This window comes from Brachyistius frenatus, unplaced genomic scaffold (genome assembly GCF_029030835.1).
Source record: "Brachyistius frenatus isolate BFR_SWC_R1_liver_20210118 unplaced genomic scaffold, ASM2903083v1 Contig_6, whole genome shotgun sequence".
Lineage (NCBI taxonomy): Eukaryota > Metazoa > Chordata > Actinopteri > Embiotocidae > Brachyistius > Brachyistius frenatus.
The window spans coordinates 5,666,960-5,688,380 of record NW_027210605.1 but is presented as its reverse complement, the minus strand read 5'-3'; the positions used below and the strand labels follow the sequence as shown (position 1 = coordinate 5,688,380).

The 21,421-nt window shown below is 40.3% G+C and overlaps 1 protein-coding gene across 2 annotated transcripts in view; it reads right to left on the bottom strand.

Moving 5' to 3' along the window:
- The window catches only part of LOC138614433 (low-density lipoprotein receptor-related protein 1-like), an 85,350-nt gene that overhangs the window by 44,249 nt on the left and 19,680 nt on the right, over positions 1-21,421 (bottom strand). For both annotated transcript variants that reach the window (XM_069687903.1, XM_069687912.1), the window contains exons 3-8: positions 16,455-16,592; positions 8,894-9,013; positions 8,455-8,583; positions 7,925-8,185; positions 1,372-1,534; positions 674-896 (exon numbers count right to left, since the gene is read on the bottom strand). In XM_069687903.1, coding sequence (XP_069544004.1) covers positions 674-896; positions 1,372-1,534; positions 7,925-8,185; positions 8,455-8,583; positions 8,894-9,013; positions 16,455-16,592 — 1,034 coding nt within the window. The remainder of the gene's footprint in view (positions 1-673; positions 897-1,371; positions 1,535-7,924; positions 8,186-8,454; positions 8,584-8,893; positions 9,014-16,454; positions 16,593-21,421) is intronic.

The window sequence follows — 21,421 nt, the reverse complement described above, 5'->3', positions numbered from 1 at the left end:
GATGAGCATTCAAAAGATTCTGATAAAAAAAAAATTTGAAGACATGTCTGAAAGACAGAGACAGACAAACACAGTCAGAGAGATAAAGAGAAAGTGTTTGTGTAAACTTGGCACCCGACAACATATTGGCTCCACTCCCCATCTAACTTTAAACACAGAGGCTTTACTTTTATGGGGTCTATTCTGTGCAGCTCTCCTCTACTGTCACAAAGATGTATGGATTGGGATTATATTACCTGCCTCCATCTCTCTCACACACGCACGCACGCACGCACGCACGCACACCACCACCACCACGGTCCTGATTTCATTAAGATCATTACTCCACTAAAAGTTTGAGCCAAGCTTCGCTAGGGCCTGACTAATATGTTTAGAGAGGTACTAGCCAGGAAAATCATACAATCTTTAAGTAATATCAATCAAGGCAATAAAAAGGACTTATACCCTGGAGAGGCATATTCCCTTTGCTTAGATAAACAGGAGACAACTGGAAAACAGGACTGTCTCTAAAGATGATGAGATTAAATCAGTGATGATGATACAGATTTGGAAAACAGATGTTGTGTGTAATCGACCGGAAGTGTAGTAACATTGGTCCAGTTCAGCATTTTAACAAGTCTTCAGTCTTGAGTGTATCTGTGTGTGTGATTAGTTATTGTCCAGGAAACCTTACCAGCAGACCCTGGATGATGGTGTGTCGGTTCTTGCCCTCGTAGTCGACAACTTCGATGTAGTCCAGGTAGGCGTCAGCCCAGTACACCAATCGGTTCACCAGGTCCAGAGTGATACCATGTGGGAAGACAATCTTACTGTCCACCAGCTTTGTGCGGTTCTGACCATCCATGTCACAGCGCTCCACCCTCGGCGTAGACCCGTAGTCTGTGAAGAACACTTTACTGTAGCAGAGGAAGAGGGAGGAATATCAAGATAAAGGAGGGAAGACAGAAAAGACAATCTAATTGACAAGATTAAACCAAAGACTTCAGGAAGTTATTACAGCTTTTTGACTTCTAGTATCAATTTATCTTAACATGACACACAGAACACAATTGACCAATCTGTGTTAGTCATTATAATTAATTAAAATGATTTGCAGGACATTAAAAAAAAATGAAGAATTGATACTTTAAAAAAAGGAACTAAATCAGATAGCAGCTTGTCAGCATCAGGAACCTGAAACAACAAACATGCAAGTGTGTATGTGGCACTCAAGTATCCGTCTAGCTTTCTGTCTGGAGGAAGTGCTTTGATTTTGGACTGGCTGCTTGGTCAGCACGCTGTCTGATCATAAGACAGCATTTTCCTCTGAAGCGTTGCTAAAACAGCACCGAGGGCAATGTTAGGTCAAGAAGGCTGGAGGGAAATACAGACCCCATCGCCGGGTCCAGAGCGATGCCTTTAGGGTTGTACAGCTCTTGGTCCAGCAGGGTCACACAAGTCTGGCCATTCTTGTTGCAGACAAACACCCGGTCATCCACGTCATCCACAAAGTAGAAGTTTCCAGTCAGCCAGTCGATGGCCATCTGCTCCACATCTGACGGATAAAGAGGAGCAAAGGGGAGAGGAGAAGAGAACACAAAACAGAACCATTTAAAAAAACACAGTGTCATGGGAGTATAGTCATATAACTCTTGGTCATGTACCAGGGTCAATTCAAAACCTCTCATTTCATGATGCCATGATCTTCTCCTCAAGAGCATAATAATGAACTAATTAATTAATTTGCTTCTGTAATCTTCCAGGTTGTCCATTACCAGCACTCTACTTGTGTTTGATGAAAGCATTCAGAGCATGGGGAAGGGAAAGAAACACAACAATTTGCAGGTAATGAGAGAGGTGAAGCACTGCACTTTGTAAAGTGAACTCTTGTCAGTGAAGCAGCAACACAAGACTCCCCATCAGCGAGACACAAGACTTTTCTCTTGGATGAGTTTGTGGACACACTCTTGTGTAAGATTTTAAATTAAGCATGACTCACTTTTTGTAAATACTAAAGATGACAGTTAACAGAAAGTTATTACAAAGAGACTGTCAACATGACACTGCGGAGATCAATTTTTTTTTTAAATGGCTGACTAATCTACTTATAGGGCATTTCTGCTGCCGAATCCAGAACCTTTTGAGGAACTCAAGAACCTTACCTGTGTTGTGTTGAGAAGAACTAAAGATTAAACCATCATTGACTGGTCAAACACATATCCAACAGTGGGTACAATTTGTGTAAAACCTCATTCAGAAAATAAGGAAACACTAGTATCAATATCAAGATGAGATGTAATCATTTCTTGGAATATCAAGCTGTCGTTATCCTAAGCAAAAAAGCAGTAAGATAAATCTAAATCTAAATTTAAACTTCTACCTGTGACAAAAAAACGACACTATAACAATATACATATAGGAAACTAAATAAAGGAAAAACAGCATATAAGGGCCATTACAAACTGCCAAAAACAACCACAGTGCTTTTTGTTAGAGATTCTTAAACTATTTTAAACTTAAACTGGAGGAATGAACCCCTTTCTCTGAAAGTTATTCCCTCATTTAATTGTTTGATGGTGGTGGAGGAGAACACTATATCATGCATTGGTCAAAAATCTTTGATTCAGATAGTTTGAAATGACCTATCTCCAAAAGCCATAGCATATAATTCACAATGTGAGTTATAATTTTTACACTCAAATGTTCAGTGACCTCTTTTGCCCTGTATAAAAACATCTGTATTTGCTGCCTCCTTTATTCAATGTGCCAACAGTCTCTACATCTCAGACAGGAACTGTGCATGAAGAACAAAAAATAGTCTTTGCCATGGCAGGACAGAAACCACCTGCATTTTAGGGATTGATCCTAATATCACTCCAAGTGACCCAACACCGTTGCAGCAGCTCTCACAAAGGAACTTTCAAATTTTGTAACCCCACTTCTTGTAACCCCATTACACCAATCTGGAAAGTGGAAGCTTAGCAGATGGAGACCTTTATTTCTGATGGGACGAGGAGGGACGGGTTGTTTTAACAGCTGCCACGGCATGTCCCTTCAAAGCAGACCACTGTATACACACACACACACACACACACACACACACACACACACACACACACACACACACACACACACACACACACACACACAGACAAACAGACAAACACACATTTCACATAGGCTCACTCTTCATACATACACTATCAAAGAGACAACACTTGTCTCTTCAATCAATCTACAGGATGGCTTTGATGTTGGGGTACATGAGTGGAGTATACTGGAGTATAGTCAGCCGGCAGTCAGCCTGTCCTAAAGCTTTGACCATTCATTAAAAAATGTCTGCACTGGAATCTCCAACAATGCTTCTCAAGGACGGAGCCAAAGCAAGTCCTGCAACAGAGCACAGACACATCTGGGCCCAATGCAGCCCCCAATCCGGCCCACCTACCAAACCTACCCTGAGCTTCAAAATGCAACTCCTACATCAGACTTTAAATATGCTTGAAGCTGCAATGTGAGCAGTTTAGGAGAAAATGGGGAACAATGGAGGATGGCGTTCTGGCAGTGGTCAGCAAAGAAAGACAGTGCTTGTGAACAGGTTCTGGTGTGCTTCCAAGTTTAGAATCATTTATCGTCAGTCAGAAAAAGTAGTGCTGTCTCACATCTAAAAGGGAGATAAATGTGAATACAAGAGCTAATAAAAATATAATTCAAAACAGCAAAGAGAGTAAGTAAAAACATGTCAAGAACATCAAAACCAAGATTCTGACAAAAGGAAACGTTTGTCACAGAGTTAAGAGGGATACTGATATTCCCGTTGGAGTCAGGTCTGAAGCCCTTCCCCTCTAAAGAAATCCAGCTGGAACTCTAGTTGCACAAGGCATTGATTAGATTAATATCCAGAGTAGAGAGACAGTTGTGCAACTCAGTGACTACTGCGTTGTGTAAGTACCAATAACTAGCGTATCCCATTATCCTGCCAGTCTGTTGACATTTTCACTCATGCTGCGTCTGGTAAGTGGAAAGGCTGCTGGGAAGCTGAAAGAACCCAGCCCTTTCTTCTCGTCTAACCACCCTGCCCTCACATTCCCTTTTCTCTTCCTGCCCGTAACACCTACCAGCTCACACTACTAAATGTTTCAGAAACTGAGGGGGCTCTTATCGGCAATAACAAACATGCTTTCCACCCAGGTCGCATAGGTATTTACATACATGACCACGGCCTATTTAATTCTTCAAAACTAGTCACACACTGGCACCTGAACTCAGAAGGAGCACCACAGAATTAGTCCTTTAATGTAATTTCCTCTTTTTGCATGTTAGTGCAAAGCAGAAAGGAATTATCATCATCATCATCTGGCTTTTCTAATCTTCTCTGCGCCAAGAAGATCCTATTAATCTGTGCAAAAATCTCTTTGACTTCTCAACAGTTTTAGAGTTTAGCGATTGTGATCTTCCATAGGGATCTGACAGACCTCCATTTAAGAGGCAGTAATTCCTAACAGTTATACCATGGGCAAATCTTCCACTGCAACAGGTGAACAAGAGAAGTTACTGGCTAGAAAGGAAGGTTTGATGACAGGGGCACTGTGACATGGTTTCACCCTCGGGGAAAAAAAAAAAAAAAAAAAAGGATGTCAAGAAATGATGGACAAACCTAGGTCCTTTAGATAGAATAGTTGTGCTCTTTGGGTGCAGGTGTAAACTGAAAGAAGAATACATTTTTAAGAAGACTTTGTTGTTGGTACATTAGTAAAGAAAAAAATGGCATTATGATTTTTATTTTTTTTTACAGTGAAACAGGAATTTCTTTAGATGATTTAATTGTCCATAACACTATAAGCCTATGATAAAATCTTGAGACATATTTACAAAGGCCTTTTATGCACTGATGTATTCTGGTAAAAAAAAAAAAAAAAGATGCCTAAAGAGCAGACATTAGGAGGAGAGAGGAAGGAAGAACAAACAATGGACAGACAGACGTGGGGAGACGTGCTGGTCCCTGCTGTGGAGTTCCGCTCAGAGGGTGGAGAGGATGGGACGGGCAGGCTCTGCTCCCCTTTTATCTTCCCAGTCAGAGAATCACACATGCAGACAGAGCAGGCCACATCTGGAACCCTCGTCTACTTATCTGCCCCGCTCTCTCAGGCTCCCAGAAGCTATAAATCACCCTGTTTGTGTGAACCCTTCTTCAAACGCTGCATCTATCCCCAGGTCTGCTCAGCTTACTTTTACCAGTGCACCTGAGGCCTGCTTGTTATAATACACATTATAAATATGACATAGAGACCACGTTGGCACCAATTTAATGATCAAAATTGGTGTCAAAGTTAATTTTCAAGCAGTAACAAAGGAAATAGACAGAGTTCACACAGGTCTTGATTATCCTCCTATCGTGAATGAGGCCGGCAATTTATAAAACAAAAGACCTTTTGAGTTTATGATCTCTTATCTCATTATAGGTTATTACAGCATCAAAAGAGAACAAAGAAGATCAATAAAAACCACTCAATAACGAACTGCAACAACTGGAACAGCATATTGACAGACATGTGTACATTGATAGTTAATTGGAAATGAGTGCAAAATCTCAAACCCCAATTCATAAAAGGTAATATGTAACTAAGGAATAGGTGCATGAGTCAAAGGTATTTAAGTGTGTGTGTGCGCGTGAGTGCATTAAAGTGACCTGACTGGACAGGACCTGAGACGGCTGCAGGAATGTAGAGGCTGTTCAGGCTGACATAACCCAACAGAGGAATGTAAATACCATCTGCATGACCACTGGCACACACGCACACACACACCTCCAAAGTACAGCAAATCACTACCTTCCTTTTTGTCCCTCTAATTTTATCATTCCCTTTACCTTTGCTTCAGTCTTTCTCTCAGGGTCCCCCCCACTTCCACCACTCACCCCACTTAAAGAATAACACTGCCTCCCAGAAAATAGTTTCCAATATAGCTAAACTGCTTTTCCTAAATTAGGTTTAGGGTGTTTATTTTTTGTGAAATGCCCCATCTATGAACTGCAGTTAAATTGCAGGAGGTGGTTGGGGTTGATAGTGGGTAGACAAAGCACAACTGCAACACTCAAAACTTGGGTTAGCATTCAGAGTCCCATGTGTGGTGAGGTTTATCCAACAAAACGATTTGGGTTCATGTTTTTAATTGAAATGAAAATAATCGCGTTATGTGACATCATTGTGGACTTTTCTGTAAAAAACAAGATCAGGATCTTTACCTAATCTTAACTAAAAAAAAAAATGCCAGTGCATAAAAATGGCCATAAACAAGTTTAATAATGGCCTACTTACTGCCCTGCAATGCAAGATTTGATATTTGGCAAAAAAAAATAAAAAATAAAGTCATTAAACATATTGCAGATATCTTCAGCAGCAGTATATTTGCCACTTGCCAAATACATGCCTAATTATTTGTCTGCATTTACTTCCTTTAAAACATATTTGCTATTGTAATTTAGTTGTACAGAAATAACATTTCTAGAGAACAAGATTGAACAGAGAAGTGAGCTAAAAATCGACAGCTGCAAGCAAACACAATAAGAGGATAACTGGGGACTCTCACGGGTCAATCGATCATCTGGGGTCTGGGAGCCTGCGAGCCTCTTCCCCAGCTGTCAGCAGTTACACAAGATTCACTTGAAGTGGATATGAGCCGAGGCACTTCTAATCATGTCGCAGGTTTCGCGTCCTACATTTCAGGGTCTACACACCCAGCTTCTCCACTTGTTTTCCTCTCGTCTGCTGTTCAAAGCCCGGGGCTAATGCTCGAGGGAAAGCTTCCCATATGCACATACACATGCACAGACCCACACACTTGCTTTTTATGTTTCGTCTACATTTATGCCCCCATTCTTAGAGAGTAACAGCTCTGTCAGCCAGGCGAATAAAAACAAACCTTGTCAGGCTTATAATCAGACATAAATCATGTCAGCATTATGACTAAGTCTCTCAAAGGGAAGTAATCACATACTGTGTATGTTGGTCTGTGTGTGCGTGTGTGTGGGGTGGGGTGGGGGGGTGGGGTGTTGCCCAAGAGATGACAGACTATGCGTGAAGACAATGGCTGGGAAGACACCCCTTCCACCAACCAGATATTTCACTTGTCATTGCTTATCAACACACGGGATACAAAAACATGAGCAATCTATCCACCATACCTTCTGGGACAAAATGTACGGTACGTGAAAAGGCTGATAAGGCCAGAGAGGATTTTTCTGGGGAAACCTAAAACCAAATGCCATCATATCAGAAACTAATAGCATGAAGATGAGGGAGATGAATGGATGATACATCTGATCACACTCAATGCATTACACCAAAGCAGTGGAAAAACACATTTCTAGTCTTCTGAGTAGCCATGCAGTCAGTACATAAATCAAGCTCTATAGAAGGTTACTGTTTGCCTGTCAGGAAATGTGCACACTAACGCCCAAAGGCATGCTGCCAGCCTTGTATGTATCATACCACTGTAAGTCAGCTGCATGCACATTGATTCTATATGGGATGATTTAGTGGTGGGCCAGAGTGCCCCTCTTTTTAAAAGACAAACCTTTAAAAAAAAAAAAAAAAAAAAGCTGGACTCAGCATTTCTACTTAGTACTTTTATGCTAGTATGAGCAGCTTTCTGAGAAGAGGCCGTATTGCTTCAGATCTTTCGTTAATCTGAGTTTGCAAATGCAAAACTGACCATTTGAGTCCTGGGGCAAAGTATCTCGATTTTTTTCCCCCGCCGTTAGCTGACAACTTGAACTTATTACCGGAGTGCTGTTATGCATGGCATGTATGTCTCAATTTTCATTCCCTGAGAGAACACTTTTTGGGGGGGAATAATGTCATATGAAACTACTATTTCTAGAAACAAAAGCTTATTCCTTCCTATTAGTCAGATGAGACTTTTGTCAAATGAAACTACTACTTACGGTGCAAGCTGAGAGAAATGTTGATGGTGCGGATGTTAGTGACCGTCTTCAGGTCTTGAATGCTGGCGCACTTCAGCTGGGTGGCAGCGGGAGTGTCTCCCACGTCTATCCAGCAGACAGTCTCCTCAGCATAGATAAAGTCCATGGCCATGGTCTGCTTGGTGGGGATGGACGGGAGCCGGGACGTGGAGCCACTCAGGGAGGTGCAGCGGATGTCATGGAGGTTTGCAATCAACAGAACAGGCAAACGATCTACAGGCTCTGGGTAGGGCGAACAGAGGGGAGGCGAACAACAGTGGGGGAAATGAAGGAAAAAAGATTTAAGGAGGTGATGGAGACAAATCACAAGTCATATATTCATTCTGGTTCAGTAAAAAAATATCTCTTTAGCAAACAAGCTTGTAAAACAAACAGCTGCCACGCCATTCAGATGTGGCCATCTGATATGAACCATTTCCAAACTCTCGGTACAGTATAAACTGCAATCATTTCATCCCTGTTGCATTTTTTTTTTGTGCATCTTTTCTCACCATTTTTGGCTTTGCAGGAGCGGTTGTCTGGCTGCAGCAGGTAGCCCTCCACACAGCTGCAGGTGTAGGAACCCTCAGTGTTTGTGCACGTCTGACTGCATGTCCCGTACACATTGCACTCATTGAAATCTACCAGGAGAAGGAGATAAAAGAGCTTGAACAAAAAGTTCAGTTGTTGATGATGAAATATGTTAAGATTGTTCTGTACTTATTTACTGCATAATGCACTGGGTTTGCTCAATATATAACACTTTTTAGCAGAAGATAACAAAAATCAAATATTACTAAGAAACCCTGACATATTTAATTCCCTCCCAAAGCAAATAGTTTGATCTTATCTTTATGCTGGACCATCCAGTTTAAAAATCTGAGTAATTAAAAGATTACTTTCAGTTTTACTTTGGCCAAACTGGAGTAAATTTGCCAAATCAACACCCACCTTTACATGTCTTTCCATCTGCAGCAACCTCGTAACCATGTCTACAGTAGCACCGGGGCCCATCGTGAGTCACAGCACAGTGAAACTGGCACTCATGGGAGGCACAGTCTGGTGCTTGTTCTGAACCAGAGAAAAACAGAGACACTGAGAGCTTTAAAAACTGTGGACACATGAAAATGAGCACAGATAGTGGGGATGATCGTAGTGCAATCTGTACAGAGCCATACTATTATATCCAATATCCAATCCTATCAGATGTCCCAGTGGAGATCAAATAGGATTGTGAGTTTATGTGCATGTGTTTGAGAGTGGTGGTCACACACGTGCATGCATGTGTGTTCAACTGTGCATGTGACAGACAGAGTGATTTGAATGTGCACACATTAGAGGATCTGTTCTTTCCCAGCCCCAGAGGGAACTCAAGGACACATCCTTTTGGCAGTAAATGAAAGAGGGGAATCCACACATCCTTTCATGCCCTCTATAGGGTATGCGTGTGCATGCAGATGTGTGTCTGGGCCGGGGAGATAAATGGGGCTGCGAATCCCAGATTGAAATGATAACGTGTCAGTTCGTGGCAATAATCAGACACTACAAAACAAATGCTATTTCAGACAGTTTTAAACCTCAAATATTGTGTGATGTGACCTGACTTACAAAATACTTCATCATTTACAGCCTTGCATTCACCAAGAACAGGCCTGTGACCCACACTGGGTGCGTGCTGCCCTAGAGTTCAATAAAATGTGTCAGCAGCTTCAAAGAGCAATTTATAGAGGAAATTGCAGTATGTGAGGGCAGAGGGGCAGATACAATCCAGATCATGACCAGCATTCATTTATTCAACAATATTCTCTCTGTCACTTTACATCTCGTATACATCCATTTATGCTAACATGACATATCACAGGCTTGTATTCTAATGCTGCAGGCCTACATCATAACAACCCCTGCTGCCCTCTGAAGCACCAGGGTCCCATTTGTACATACATAGTTATCCAGATTAGAAAGTTGACTATTTGACATGAATCTGGGTTTTCTTGGCTCTTTAAAGCTAGAATATAATTTAAGTTATTGTCTTTAAGACCGAATTTGCTAAAGTGCCGGTTTCGTGGCAGTTGGCTGGCTCATGACTGTGCCTGTTGCAATTGTTACATAATGGCCTGATTGTAATTATTTGAGCAGATCGCAATCATTTTGCATAATCGTTGGAATCGTTTCCATTCATTTTCCATCAAAACATCAGGATGAATTTAACAGAAATGTCAAATTTCCATCCATATTTCTACATTGTTTTCCATCATTTGAGGTTTGACTGGAGCTCTTTCAATGATGTAGTCTCGTTGCGCCCACATCCTCTGCTGTGGGACATACTGGGACATTTGGTGCTACGGTAAGCTAAAAACATGAACTCATCCAAGAAATTCTGACTTTTAAAGACATTCAAATGTTTAAAGAGACTTTAGAAATGTTTCATTTTTAAGTTGCAGGTGTATGATCATCACTTTAAATTCCTTCTATGCAGTGCATGCTGGTGGAGTTCCCAATACAACTGTACCTTCAATCACCTAATCAGCACCCAGCAAACAAACAAATGACTGCTCATCATGGTTTTAATCCGTTACTCATTCTGCCTTTATTTGAAGAGGGAGTGCAAGACGACTTCAAGATAACAAATCAATCCTCAAACTGCGATTAAGAAAAACCAATTAGCTGAATAAGAAAAAAACTTATTTTTTTGCCTGCTATCAACATGCAAGCCTGAATTAGTTGACATCTGAACAGCAGGGCGCAGGACAGAGGCCACAACAACATTCATAGGCATGTAAGAACAAAGATGTCACATAAAAGCAACAATAACCACATGCACAGCTTTTGTCAAAACCTGACTGAAACTGATGAGAAACACCATCATTTAATGATTTATCAAGTGCAAACACAAATATAACGAAACTGTAAATAAGTAAGGAAAAAAAAAAGAAAACAGGCTTTGACCAGCAGGATGAAAATTACCTCAGCGTCCAACAAAAAAACGTTGATTAGTCACAGACACATTATGTGTACAGTTGCTAGTAGTGGTTTGGCTGTGGAGAGCGGAGACTGGAGCAGTGAAGGACCCTTATTATATAAAGCTTGTGGCACTCTGGTCCATAATGACCCTTTTGTTGTGGCCCCACTGAAAGGAAGAGTCCCCCAGCAAACATTGTGGTCCATATCGAATCCATTCACCAAGCCTCACACTGTGAGAGACCACAGGCAACTAGAGAGCTAAAATACCCACCATATATATATACCTCTGTCCAGGGTCTGTTGTTCCATTTTGTTAGTGCCTAACTATGAGAAATGTGTATATGAATATCCCAGTTAGATATTGTAGACGTAGTTATCTCATGTCCATATATTTCTTTATTTGTTTAATGAATATAAAATGCAAAAACTTTGGGAAAAAAAAAAGCCTTTTTCTCAAATAAAATCTATTACAATCTATTATAATTATGATCCAATGATTTAATCAAATTCAATATAAATTTTTTGAAATTTTATTTTTGAAAGGCTAGTTTAAGTAGGATTTGTAGCCTTTGTCATAATAGCATTAAATGGGGAGATAATTAATGTTAGAAGAAAGAAAATATTGCTCAGGGCCAACATTGAGTCTTATCCTTAAGAAATAACATTTGTTCTTCATGAGGGTCCAAAATAAGATTCTGGGATGGGAATCTGGAAAACTGCCTGCTTGATCTAACCTCAGAGAGCATTTGTAGCTGTGATAGCAGGGGAAACAGAAGCAGAGGAAAGAAGAGGAGGAAGAAAGTGTGAAGTATAAAATGGAAATAAAGCAGAAGAGTGGGGAAAAAACAGAAACGAAAGAAGCGGGAGAAGGGGAAGGCAGGGAAAACAGAAGTGGAAACGAGTGCATAAAGGGTTTATGGACATGAGGTTAGAAAGTTCCAGCTCCAGGCAAACAAGCAACAGCAGCATGTCAGACGTTTGACCAGGGGTTAATGGACGAAGCAAACAAATCACACAGTGACACAGTGGAGGCCTTCAGCCCTAAACAAGCATGCCAAAGCCATTGATCCTGTTATTGCATGGATGGCAACCCTCAATTTCACTTATCTATAGCTCTTTAAGGGAAGCAGGGAGAGAAAGCATAAGGCTGTTTCCTGAGGTTCATCAGAATTTCCAAACCACAGAAACAGTCTTTATGTCACAAGATGTGTGTGTGCACACATGACAGACAACACACATCAATGACTCAGGATAGCACACTGAAAATATGAAGCATGTATGGTAATGACAGCACAAGTTACACTCGCATCTTTCTGAGGCTGCAACAAGACCCTGTTGATATGTGTATTCTGACAGTTTGCCTTATAGTGGGCTCTTCACACTTCTACAGGAGAGGTTGCCACTGAAATGCCAGATTTCTAAGGGAATTACCAAAACACACAAAATTAAATACGCACACAACAAGAGCAAATAGGGTGAATATCAAGAACAGAACTGCAATATTAGGAGAGGTGAAGGAGAAGTAAAGAAGGGAAGAATTGCTAGTCTATGAGGAAATTAATGAAAAGTTGACATTTTCCTCTAAAATCCAATAATGGGACACAGGTTGAATGAGGCAGAGGCCATAAGTGTTGGGAGTCACGAACATAGTTATACAAAACTGTCACAACTGAGTGCTTTCATAACTTCTTAAAAAGATCATCTCATCTATCAATCACCTGGCTTGAAAACAAATCCATTTTCTTACTAAATATCTAAACTTAATAAAGCTTCTCTCTCCATTTCTCCATCCAGTATCTGTAACTGAAAGAAAAAGTTGAACAAAATACTAACTGTATAAACAAGCTAATCAAGCATGTGACATTTTAAAGAGAGAGTCAGTTCACAGGACATTCCTACCTTTGTGCTCTCACTGTCTAGAGACAAGTTTGCACAAGCTTTTGCCCTCTACATGCAGCTGACAGAGGCCTACCGTTTTCCTACATGTTGCCATCAAATTATTTCTTTCTATTTAGAATATGTATTCCCAAAATAACTGAAGCATGTACTTTAATTCAAATGCATGAGCTGCCAGTCTTCACACTTTTTCTCCAGAAAATGTTCTCTAACCAGGTCATTTCAATAGAAACCGCAATATATTTGCATTGTATACAGTCTATGTGTGTCTATACTAGATATTCTGGGTAATTTTTTATGGATATGCATTGTGTGAATGTGTAAAGGAACAATTGTGAGCATGAAGTATCTTCATTGGCAGTTGTTTGCAGGATTCACGATCAATCAATCAGAGGGCAAAGTAACCATTTGCAAACACACACAGGGCAGCGGCTTGAGTAATGAGCAAACAGTAACTAGCTTACTCTCAAACAGAGGCAGCATGCTGCCCAGATGCCTGAATCTAAACTTACACAAATACTCAAACACAAACGTACAAATAGACTCACAAAGTACACACAAAACATTCCCAAACACGCATGGCAGTGGAACATGCTGAATAAAATCAATACTCAGATACTCAATCTGCGGCGCATTATGATTTAAGAAGTTTACAACAGTGTAGTGCCTCTAAATACAGTGATGGGCAAAGACTGGCAATAAAGCAGGTCTTATCATACAAGAAACCTCTGCCAACTGCAGCCAATAAACTCATCAAGGTCAAGATCCACTCATGAAAAAAGATAATAATGTGGTCTTTTCACAGGCAGCCTCAAGTAGCCTATGACCGATTCTCATTTCACAGTTAGTGGGACATGAAGGACAATGAAAGCCTGTGCATATACAATGGCATCAGGCCACTACAATAATCAGGGTTCCCTTTGAGGCATCAAGGAAAAGAGAGAGGCTCTGAAGAGCCCTGCCATTTGACCCCATTTTTCTCCCCTATCAATCAGTCACTTCTGAGGGAGGCAGGTTTAAGGCCTTGTCGCCCAGGAGAGGCCTCATCAGCCACAAAATGAAAGAGAAAGGACAAATGCAGGCCAGCAGATCAATGAGGACACACAACTGTCAGCCATATGACAGAAAAGCATCATTACAGCCAACTGTCTATAAAGGCTACATTTAGTAAAAAAAAAGACCTTTTAAATATAGACCTGAACTAAATTTTGTGTTTTCAAATGTTCTTGAGCAAGGCACCAAGGCTGAAACCCTTCTAAGGTCAAATCTCAAGTTTTTCTGAGGCAATAATGTTAAAGGAAAAAATATTGTATATGAAAAATATTGTTTTTATTAACAACATTAACAATCAAAAATGGGTTTAAAAAAAAAAAAGGTTTGGACCAACAGTAACATGTCAGTGGCGAAAAGCAAACAACTCTACAACTGCCATTGGATTTGGATTTGTTTTTTATGTTCAATTCTGAGCTAGTTGGAGATGATACAAAACATTATTGTCTTTTAATCAAGAGCTGAGAGGAGCCCACACAGAGCACAATTTTCTAAAGTGATCTTGATGGGAATTGTTCTGATATTGGGTGAACATAGTAAAATAATGTGGGATGACATTTTAAGGGCCTTCAACATTGAAATTTACGCATGTATATTTGTTCTAACTTTATTTACTTTCACTTTTGTGACGAGACAAGTGTCAGATGAAATGCTATGACTGAACCTCATAACTGCATTGGCAGTATCAACCTCACTGCCCATCACAGCACCCCTGTGTCCACCTGGTTAATCCCTACTATCATTCCTTACATACACAAAGCACACTAATTAATCCCAAACCTTGCCACACTATGAAAAAACAGGAGGAAATTTATTTCAGCCAGATCAAATCCCTGCTTGATCTATACTTGCAACACTCCTCTTTCTCACTGCTCTTGTCAATAACTTTGGCAGAATTACTGAGACACACGGACTGACAAAGTGAGCTTTCAGACATCAGCGTCCAGGTATACTTGCACAACCCGGCAGTTTGTACAAGCAAACACTACGATGCTTGTGAAAGCCTTTCCCTGAAAAGAGGTGGCCTCATAACTTGCAATGCCAAAAGTTCTGAACACACTGCTGATGTGTTGGTAGGGGGCTAATGGGTGTGTTTAGGTGTATTTGCAAGAATGTGACTGTGTGAGTGCATGTTTTTGTGCACGTGAGTGTGTGCATGCGTTACAGGCATGTAGGTGAGTTTAAGTGCTGGTGTGTGTTGACCACTGCTTCACTGAGGACAGCTGGACTTGTGTCCTCAGGGACAGGCAGTGCACATTGTGACTGAATGACATCATCAATGTGTTGCATAAAAGGCTTTTCTAGCAGTGATGACCAGTGTGTGGGATACTACCACTTTCACCCACTCTGTACAACTTCATCAGTCCAACAATACTGCTGCTCTTCTGGTCCAAACTAATCACACTTAAATGTTGTGACTCATTCAGTACAAGTTTTTAAGCTAACAACTCAACTACTTTTATTGATTCATTATTTATATGGGACGGTCCAATTAGATAACTATTTTGCAGGGGTGTATTGTAGTGTGCACATGATGGAAAATAAAAGCTGGAGATGTTACACTTTAACTTAAAATACAAACATTATAGAAATTGTGAAATTAAATACTTGAAGCTATAAACTGAAATAATTAAACATTTAAATGGATATGCAAGACATCAAACAAACAATAAATTGTTCGTACAATATATATCACACTCAAATTTACCATTTTGGATAGTGTACTAAACAATAGCGGGTTTGGTTCAGTTTTTCAGAGATAAGCTTACTGTTTGAGAAGTTTATAGACCCACTCTTGATACCGGCCTCTGGTCTGCTGAAACTTTAATGTTGATGGTAAATATCTGATTGAGTTATTTCATATTCTAGGACTGAGATAGCAAATTGGAAAGAGACAGACACAAAGCTGTGCACAGCAGAAATGAAAAACACAAATGTGTGCCAAACATGAGTCGTTACAGCTATGAAGCAGGCAGAACTTCAGACGGCTATATCTGAGAGCTGTCTTTGCTGAGCACTGAGGCAATCCTCTGAAGGCAGCCAGTGTTTGCTCCTTTGTCAGCAGCAACAAAGACAGACACTATGGACCCAATATGTTCCATCTTTCGTTCTTCAGTTGTCTCTAATTAATAGCAGAGGTTTTGATGGAATTCTTCTTCAGCTGCATTTGGGCTGAATGCTCATTATTCCTGTAGGGATTGGGGGAAACAGCCTCATAGCTGAGCTGATTGATAAATTAATGACTTTTTTTCCCCAGAAAGAGAAATTCCATTGTAACGGCAAAAGCCAGAGCACACCAGCTCATTAAAGGGCCTAAAAAGAGGAGATTATTTTATCGAGACTATAGACTGGGATGGGAAGACGAGGAGAAGCTGGCTGGTCAATTTTGACCCACAATAAAGGGCAAGACTCTCTGCGTGTCAGGGAAGATAAAGAAAATGATGATGCTATCTGTTGCGAGTGTTTTGCAGAAAAAGGAAGTTAGAAAATGTGTACGTGTGCGTGTGTGTGTGTGTGTGTGTGTGTGTGTGTGTGTGTGTGTGTGTGTGTGTGTGTGTGTGTGTGTGTGTGTGTGTGTGTGTGTGTGTGTGTGTGTGTCGATTACCTCTGCAGTGAGGCCCCTCATCCCAGCCGTCTGAGCAGTCAGGGACTCCATCACACAGTTTGCTCATATGGATACAAACATCCAGGTCGAGGCACCCATGTTCATTGACAGGACACTGGTTCACCCGGTTGTGTGAGCCTGGAAAACAAAGCAAAACATATCTCAGGAAACCCAGCAGTGTAAAGTAATATGTACAGAGTCCAACTCCAACAAATAGCATACATACAGCAGTAAAATGAAACTGTTTAAATGCAATATTGGTAGATGCTTCTTACCTAAAACTTTTAGATTTTTTTTCAGAGAAAAAAAGATGTCTTAAACTGACTGACTTGAATCAGATGCGAGTAGAAAGTATACTATTTTCAGTAAGGCAGACAGTATCACCAATCTACATTAAAAAAGTGAAGCCAACTTAGAAAACAATCTTCTCTACATCCTTTAATCATCATTTTCCTACACTGCTGCAGTGTAATAACAAACAACAGGTCAAATCCTGCCTGCTGCGGGATAAAAGGTTCTTTTTTAACACATCAGAAACTAAATGTTTCCTGCATTTGTCAGCGACATCGAGCCAAATACGATGCACAATAACATATGTGCACACATGCAGTTACTGGTTAAAGAACATTGTGAAACATGTGATCATTTGACACATATTGAAGAATATTATTAATAAATTAACAAAGTAAACACTGATAAAGAAATACATAATCTAAAGGGGTGCGGAGGGAAAAGGACATGACGTCCTCGAGTCCAGAAAAAGCAGAGATTTTTCACCAGTGTCAGACCAGAGAACATACAGTAGATGCAGTCTCTTCCCCTCACTCTCTCCCACTCTTCTCTCTATCTCTCCTCTCAGCCCACACTGCAGAGAAAACAGTTTGCCTTGGTTGTTTTTTGTTTTTCTTCTTTTTCTTCTTTCTCTTCTTCTTCTTCTTCCTCCGCCTCCTCCTCCTCCTCCTCCACCTCTTCCTCCTCCTCCGCTCCTTTCTTTCTTTCTTTCTTTCTTTCTTTCTTTCTTTCTTTCTTTCTTTCTTTCTTTCTTTCTTTCTTTCTTTCTTTCTTTCTTTCTTTCTTTCTTTCTTTCTTTCTTTCTTTCTTTCTTTCTAACATCTGCTGACCCATTTTAGAAAAACACTCGAAGCAGAGAAAATAATGTTCACCTCCTTCACAGGAAACGATGTGTGGAGTTCTGTGGGTTCTGTGCGGTACTGCGAGAGGCTTTTGAGAGGATGTACCGGGTATATGTGCAGCCTGAACTACAAACCTGCTTCAGATGTCTCCTTCAGAGCCTCACATACACAAAGTCACCAGTCTCTGAATATTAAGCAGCTTTAGCAGCATTTCATTTGACCCTCATTTCTGCTTTCATCCATGTGGAGTTTATTCTTATCTGAATTGAGAGCCTCTGTATAGAGGGTGCCATGCTGTATTTATGTTTTGCAGTCCGTGATACCTGCTAAATAAAATTTGGGAATGAAAGTATAATTGATTTGACTTGACATGATATAGTGTGTGTTTTATCTTTGTGTCATGCATTTCCAGTTGAGATGTGGGACCTTATTTAAGTCTTTTAGGGAAGTGAAAGTACATTTCTCTTAGTGTCTGAGACAAAAAAACATATATTCTTACAAGGCATATCATCTTATTAATCAAAGTGTGGATACTCATAAAAACTTACACAAGGGAGAAAGAAGATTTGCCTGCATATTGGCATTCCCTGAGGAAAACCACAAGCAGTCCCTCTGAGTCCTCTCTATCCATCCAAGAGATCAGTAACCACACACAGAACATAAAATCGAACTCAGTTAAAACAAGTGCCTTAAAGTGACATGAGCTTCCATGATTATCCCACCACAGAAGCCTGTGTGGAAAAATGTGCCACATACGAACGGAGAATTAGCTTCTAATACATCTGGCTTAAGGAAAAGGAGAAGAGCTCTGGCATCTGGGGGATGCTAGCATATTAGCAGCCCTCCTACAGCCTCGGCCTCTAAGCCAGCCTGATTTACATTCAATAAACTGTCAACATGGGGATTTTTACATAAACTGCAGTACCAGGAATAAACTGCCATGTACATTGGAAATGAAACCCCTGCCAATGATTTAGCATTGTCAACACTTTTCAGGGGAGTATAAAAGACAAGTTAGCGAGAAAGTCATCTGAATGATACCCACTGGCTTTGCAGCTATGTATTGTGTGAGCCTACTTCTTAAAATGTGATCTGCTGAGGAATGAGCAGATAAACAGATAAACCACCATGGCGGCTGCATACCTGTTAAACTAAACCGGGAAGTAGGTCCCAACGCTCTGCAGCTACCAAGACACTGAAAAGACAACTAACCAATCTCTAATTTCCATCACACCCACAACAAGCTCTTATCCTACACTCATTTCTACCTATCCACGGGCCAGGCAGCAGCCAGAACACATTTTTGGAAACACACTAACAACTGCCAGCAATACACAACCGCCAGAAAGAATTGTTTGAGTTCCACAACACAGTAATACCTTGGCAGGAGCTGAATAGGGACCAGCAGCGGAAAACTAAATAGAAAGGACAATATGGAGGATTAAATAACTTTGCAGGAGGGACAATGGAGACGGACCCTGTACCCCCTGCTCTAGTTTGGGGAAGTTGCTGGCAGTGTATTACAATAAGAGCCCCTTTTACTGGCAGCAGCCATTTTCTGCGTCATCATCAGTGAAAGCAGAGTCTTACTATGAAAAGCTTAGGGGAAAGACTACAGCAGAACTGTCACGCATACACACATTACATGCATACAGCACTGTTCCTTAGCTGATGGCGTGCATACGGGCATTTGGCACCTTGGACCAAACTAGGATTTGTTTCAGTATGTGTCGTAGTTATCTGGACAACTTTGCTCTAAATACAGTCCTTTCAGAGAGACGACACAAGGTGGTGTCAAGTCCTGCTACTGATTTGTTTACAGTGGTTCAAACTCTTCTTCTTTTCCTAAATAAACTAGCTGTGATCAATTTGTTTTCTAAAACTAGAGGTTTCTCTCCAAGCTCCAATGTTTCAGCAGAATTAATACTCTGGGCCAAAAGGGTATTTAGAGAGAATCCATTCTGGTTTTAAGTACTTCATAGCATCGACACAGTAAAACTGTGACCGAATAAGTGCTTTTAGGGACTGATTCTCTGTGCTGTTATGTTTGAAATGTTTGTAATCATAAATCCGGTTTTCCAGCTAGATTATTGGTTTATAACAGATCATATAAACTGATGGCTTTGATTGACCTGCTACAACTGGTTAAAAACAATTCTACTTTTTTTGTGTACAAGGAGGCATGTTTAACATTTTAACAGATGAGCCTCATGATAGTTACAGACAGGATGAAGAGGAGATATCTTCACTGCTAGAGCTAAGAACTGCCCTGTTGTCACAAACAGGAAGTCCTGCCCCCCAAGTTTTTATTTGCCTTTCATTGTCACATTGGGATTTAGGTTGTGTCAGTGATGCAACAGTATGTGAAATAGTCCATCAAGTCTGCAGCACCTTTTCTGAACCGAAAGATCCGTACAACTAGATCCATGAATCTGCAGGCTAAACCAGCTATAAGTTACATCAATGAATGTGGAAAAATCCCAGAAGTAATTGACTGTATATATTGTATAAATATCATGTTCCCAACCACAATTTCTCAACCTAGATGCTGAGGAGTACAAAAGAGGAAATAACTGGGTTGTTATTTATGTTCCGGAAGTACACACTTAACATTTGCATTTCTCAAATATTGTTGGCTGGTACAAAGTTGCAACTCATGAGTGAAGGGCTCTTGTCCATTCTCTTTGTGGCTTGAAATGAGAGAAGATAGTGAGCACTGAACTAAGATAATGTGTTGTTATAGATACAACAGCAGGCCTTAACAACTAAATGTTCAAAATGTACTTTTAATGGGGCTGTTGAGCCATTTTCACATAAATATAGTCTCTACTTTAAACACTAAAGTTTATGGAAAGAAACTTTATTTTTCCTGCAGCCATTGTCTTGCTGTCTTTTACAACTCTGATCTCTGATTTAGCTTTTTGTCATCATTTTCAACATGAATAAGTATCTTCAGGCACATACTGTATACTCTCACTAATGAGGAGTGACACAGGTGGTTGAAATGATCTTCTTTAACTTTTTCTAAGTCAACTCTTTTGTTGGGAAGTAACTAATCCACATTTAATATCGGTTTCAGAAAACACTTTCCAAAACAACATCAATTATTCTAGATTAAGCCCCCAATTTTCGGTTACTTTATACCTTCGCTGTGAAATCAGTGCTGAGCGTGTTTACATTGAACACAGCAAATTTATCTTAACCTTATCTTTACCTCACATCAGAAACTCTAGTTTCTATGAATTCACATTATTCTATGCCAAAGAAATTACAGCAATCATTTTCACTGTTATGCAGAGTGCAAACGAATGAAAACTGGAGCCACTCACACATGCCTTGGGAATATTGAATTTCTGCCTTCAATCAGGTGGTCTGTCATTACAAAGCATTGTTTTTTCATGTCTAAGCATTTGCAAAGAGTCTAACAGAGATCTTGTTTGTTTAAACAAAAGAATAAAATTTAATGCACTTTAGTAGCGCTTAAAATGACACTTACTTTTAGCACTTTGTAGTTTGGCTTTCTTCAAGAAATTGTATTTTCTTGATTCTTGTTGTTCTGGGTTTTGTACCCTCATGGTTGAAATGCACTTATTGTAAGTCGCTTTGGATAAAAGCGTCAGCTAAGTGAAATGTAATGTAATGAATGTTCCTATGATTTTGTGGTCTGGAAAAAGTCAATCATGCTTTTGTTATCACACTTAATACAGCAAATTCCTGTGCTCTGGCCTTGCCTTGAGTCAAAAGCGCCTCTTCACTCTACACTTACAAAAAAATGCCACTGCTAGGATTTGCATGAGGCCAAACGAGAAGATCTATCACATTGTGGTTTACCAC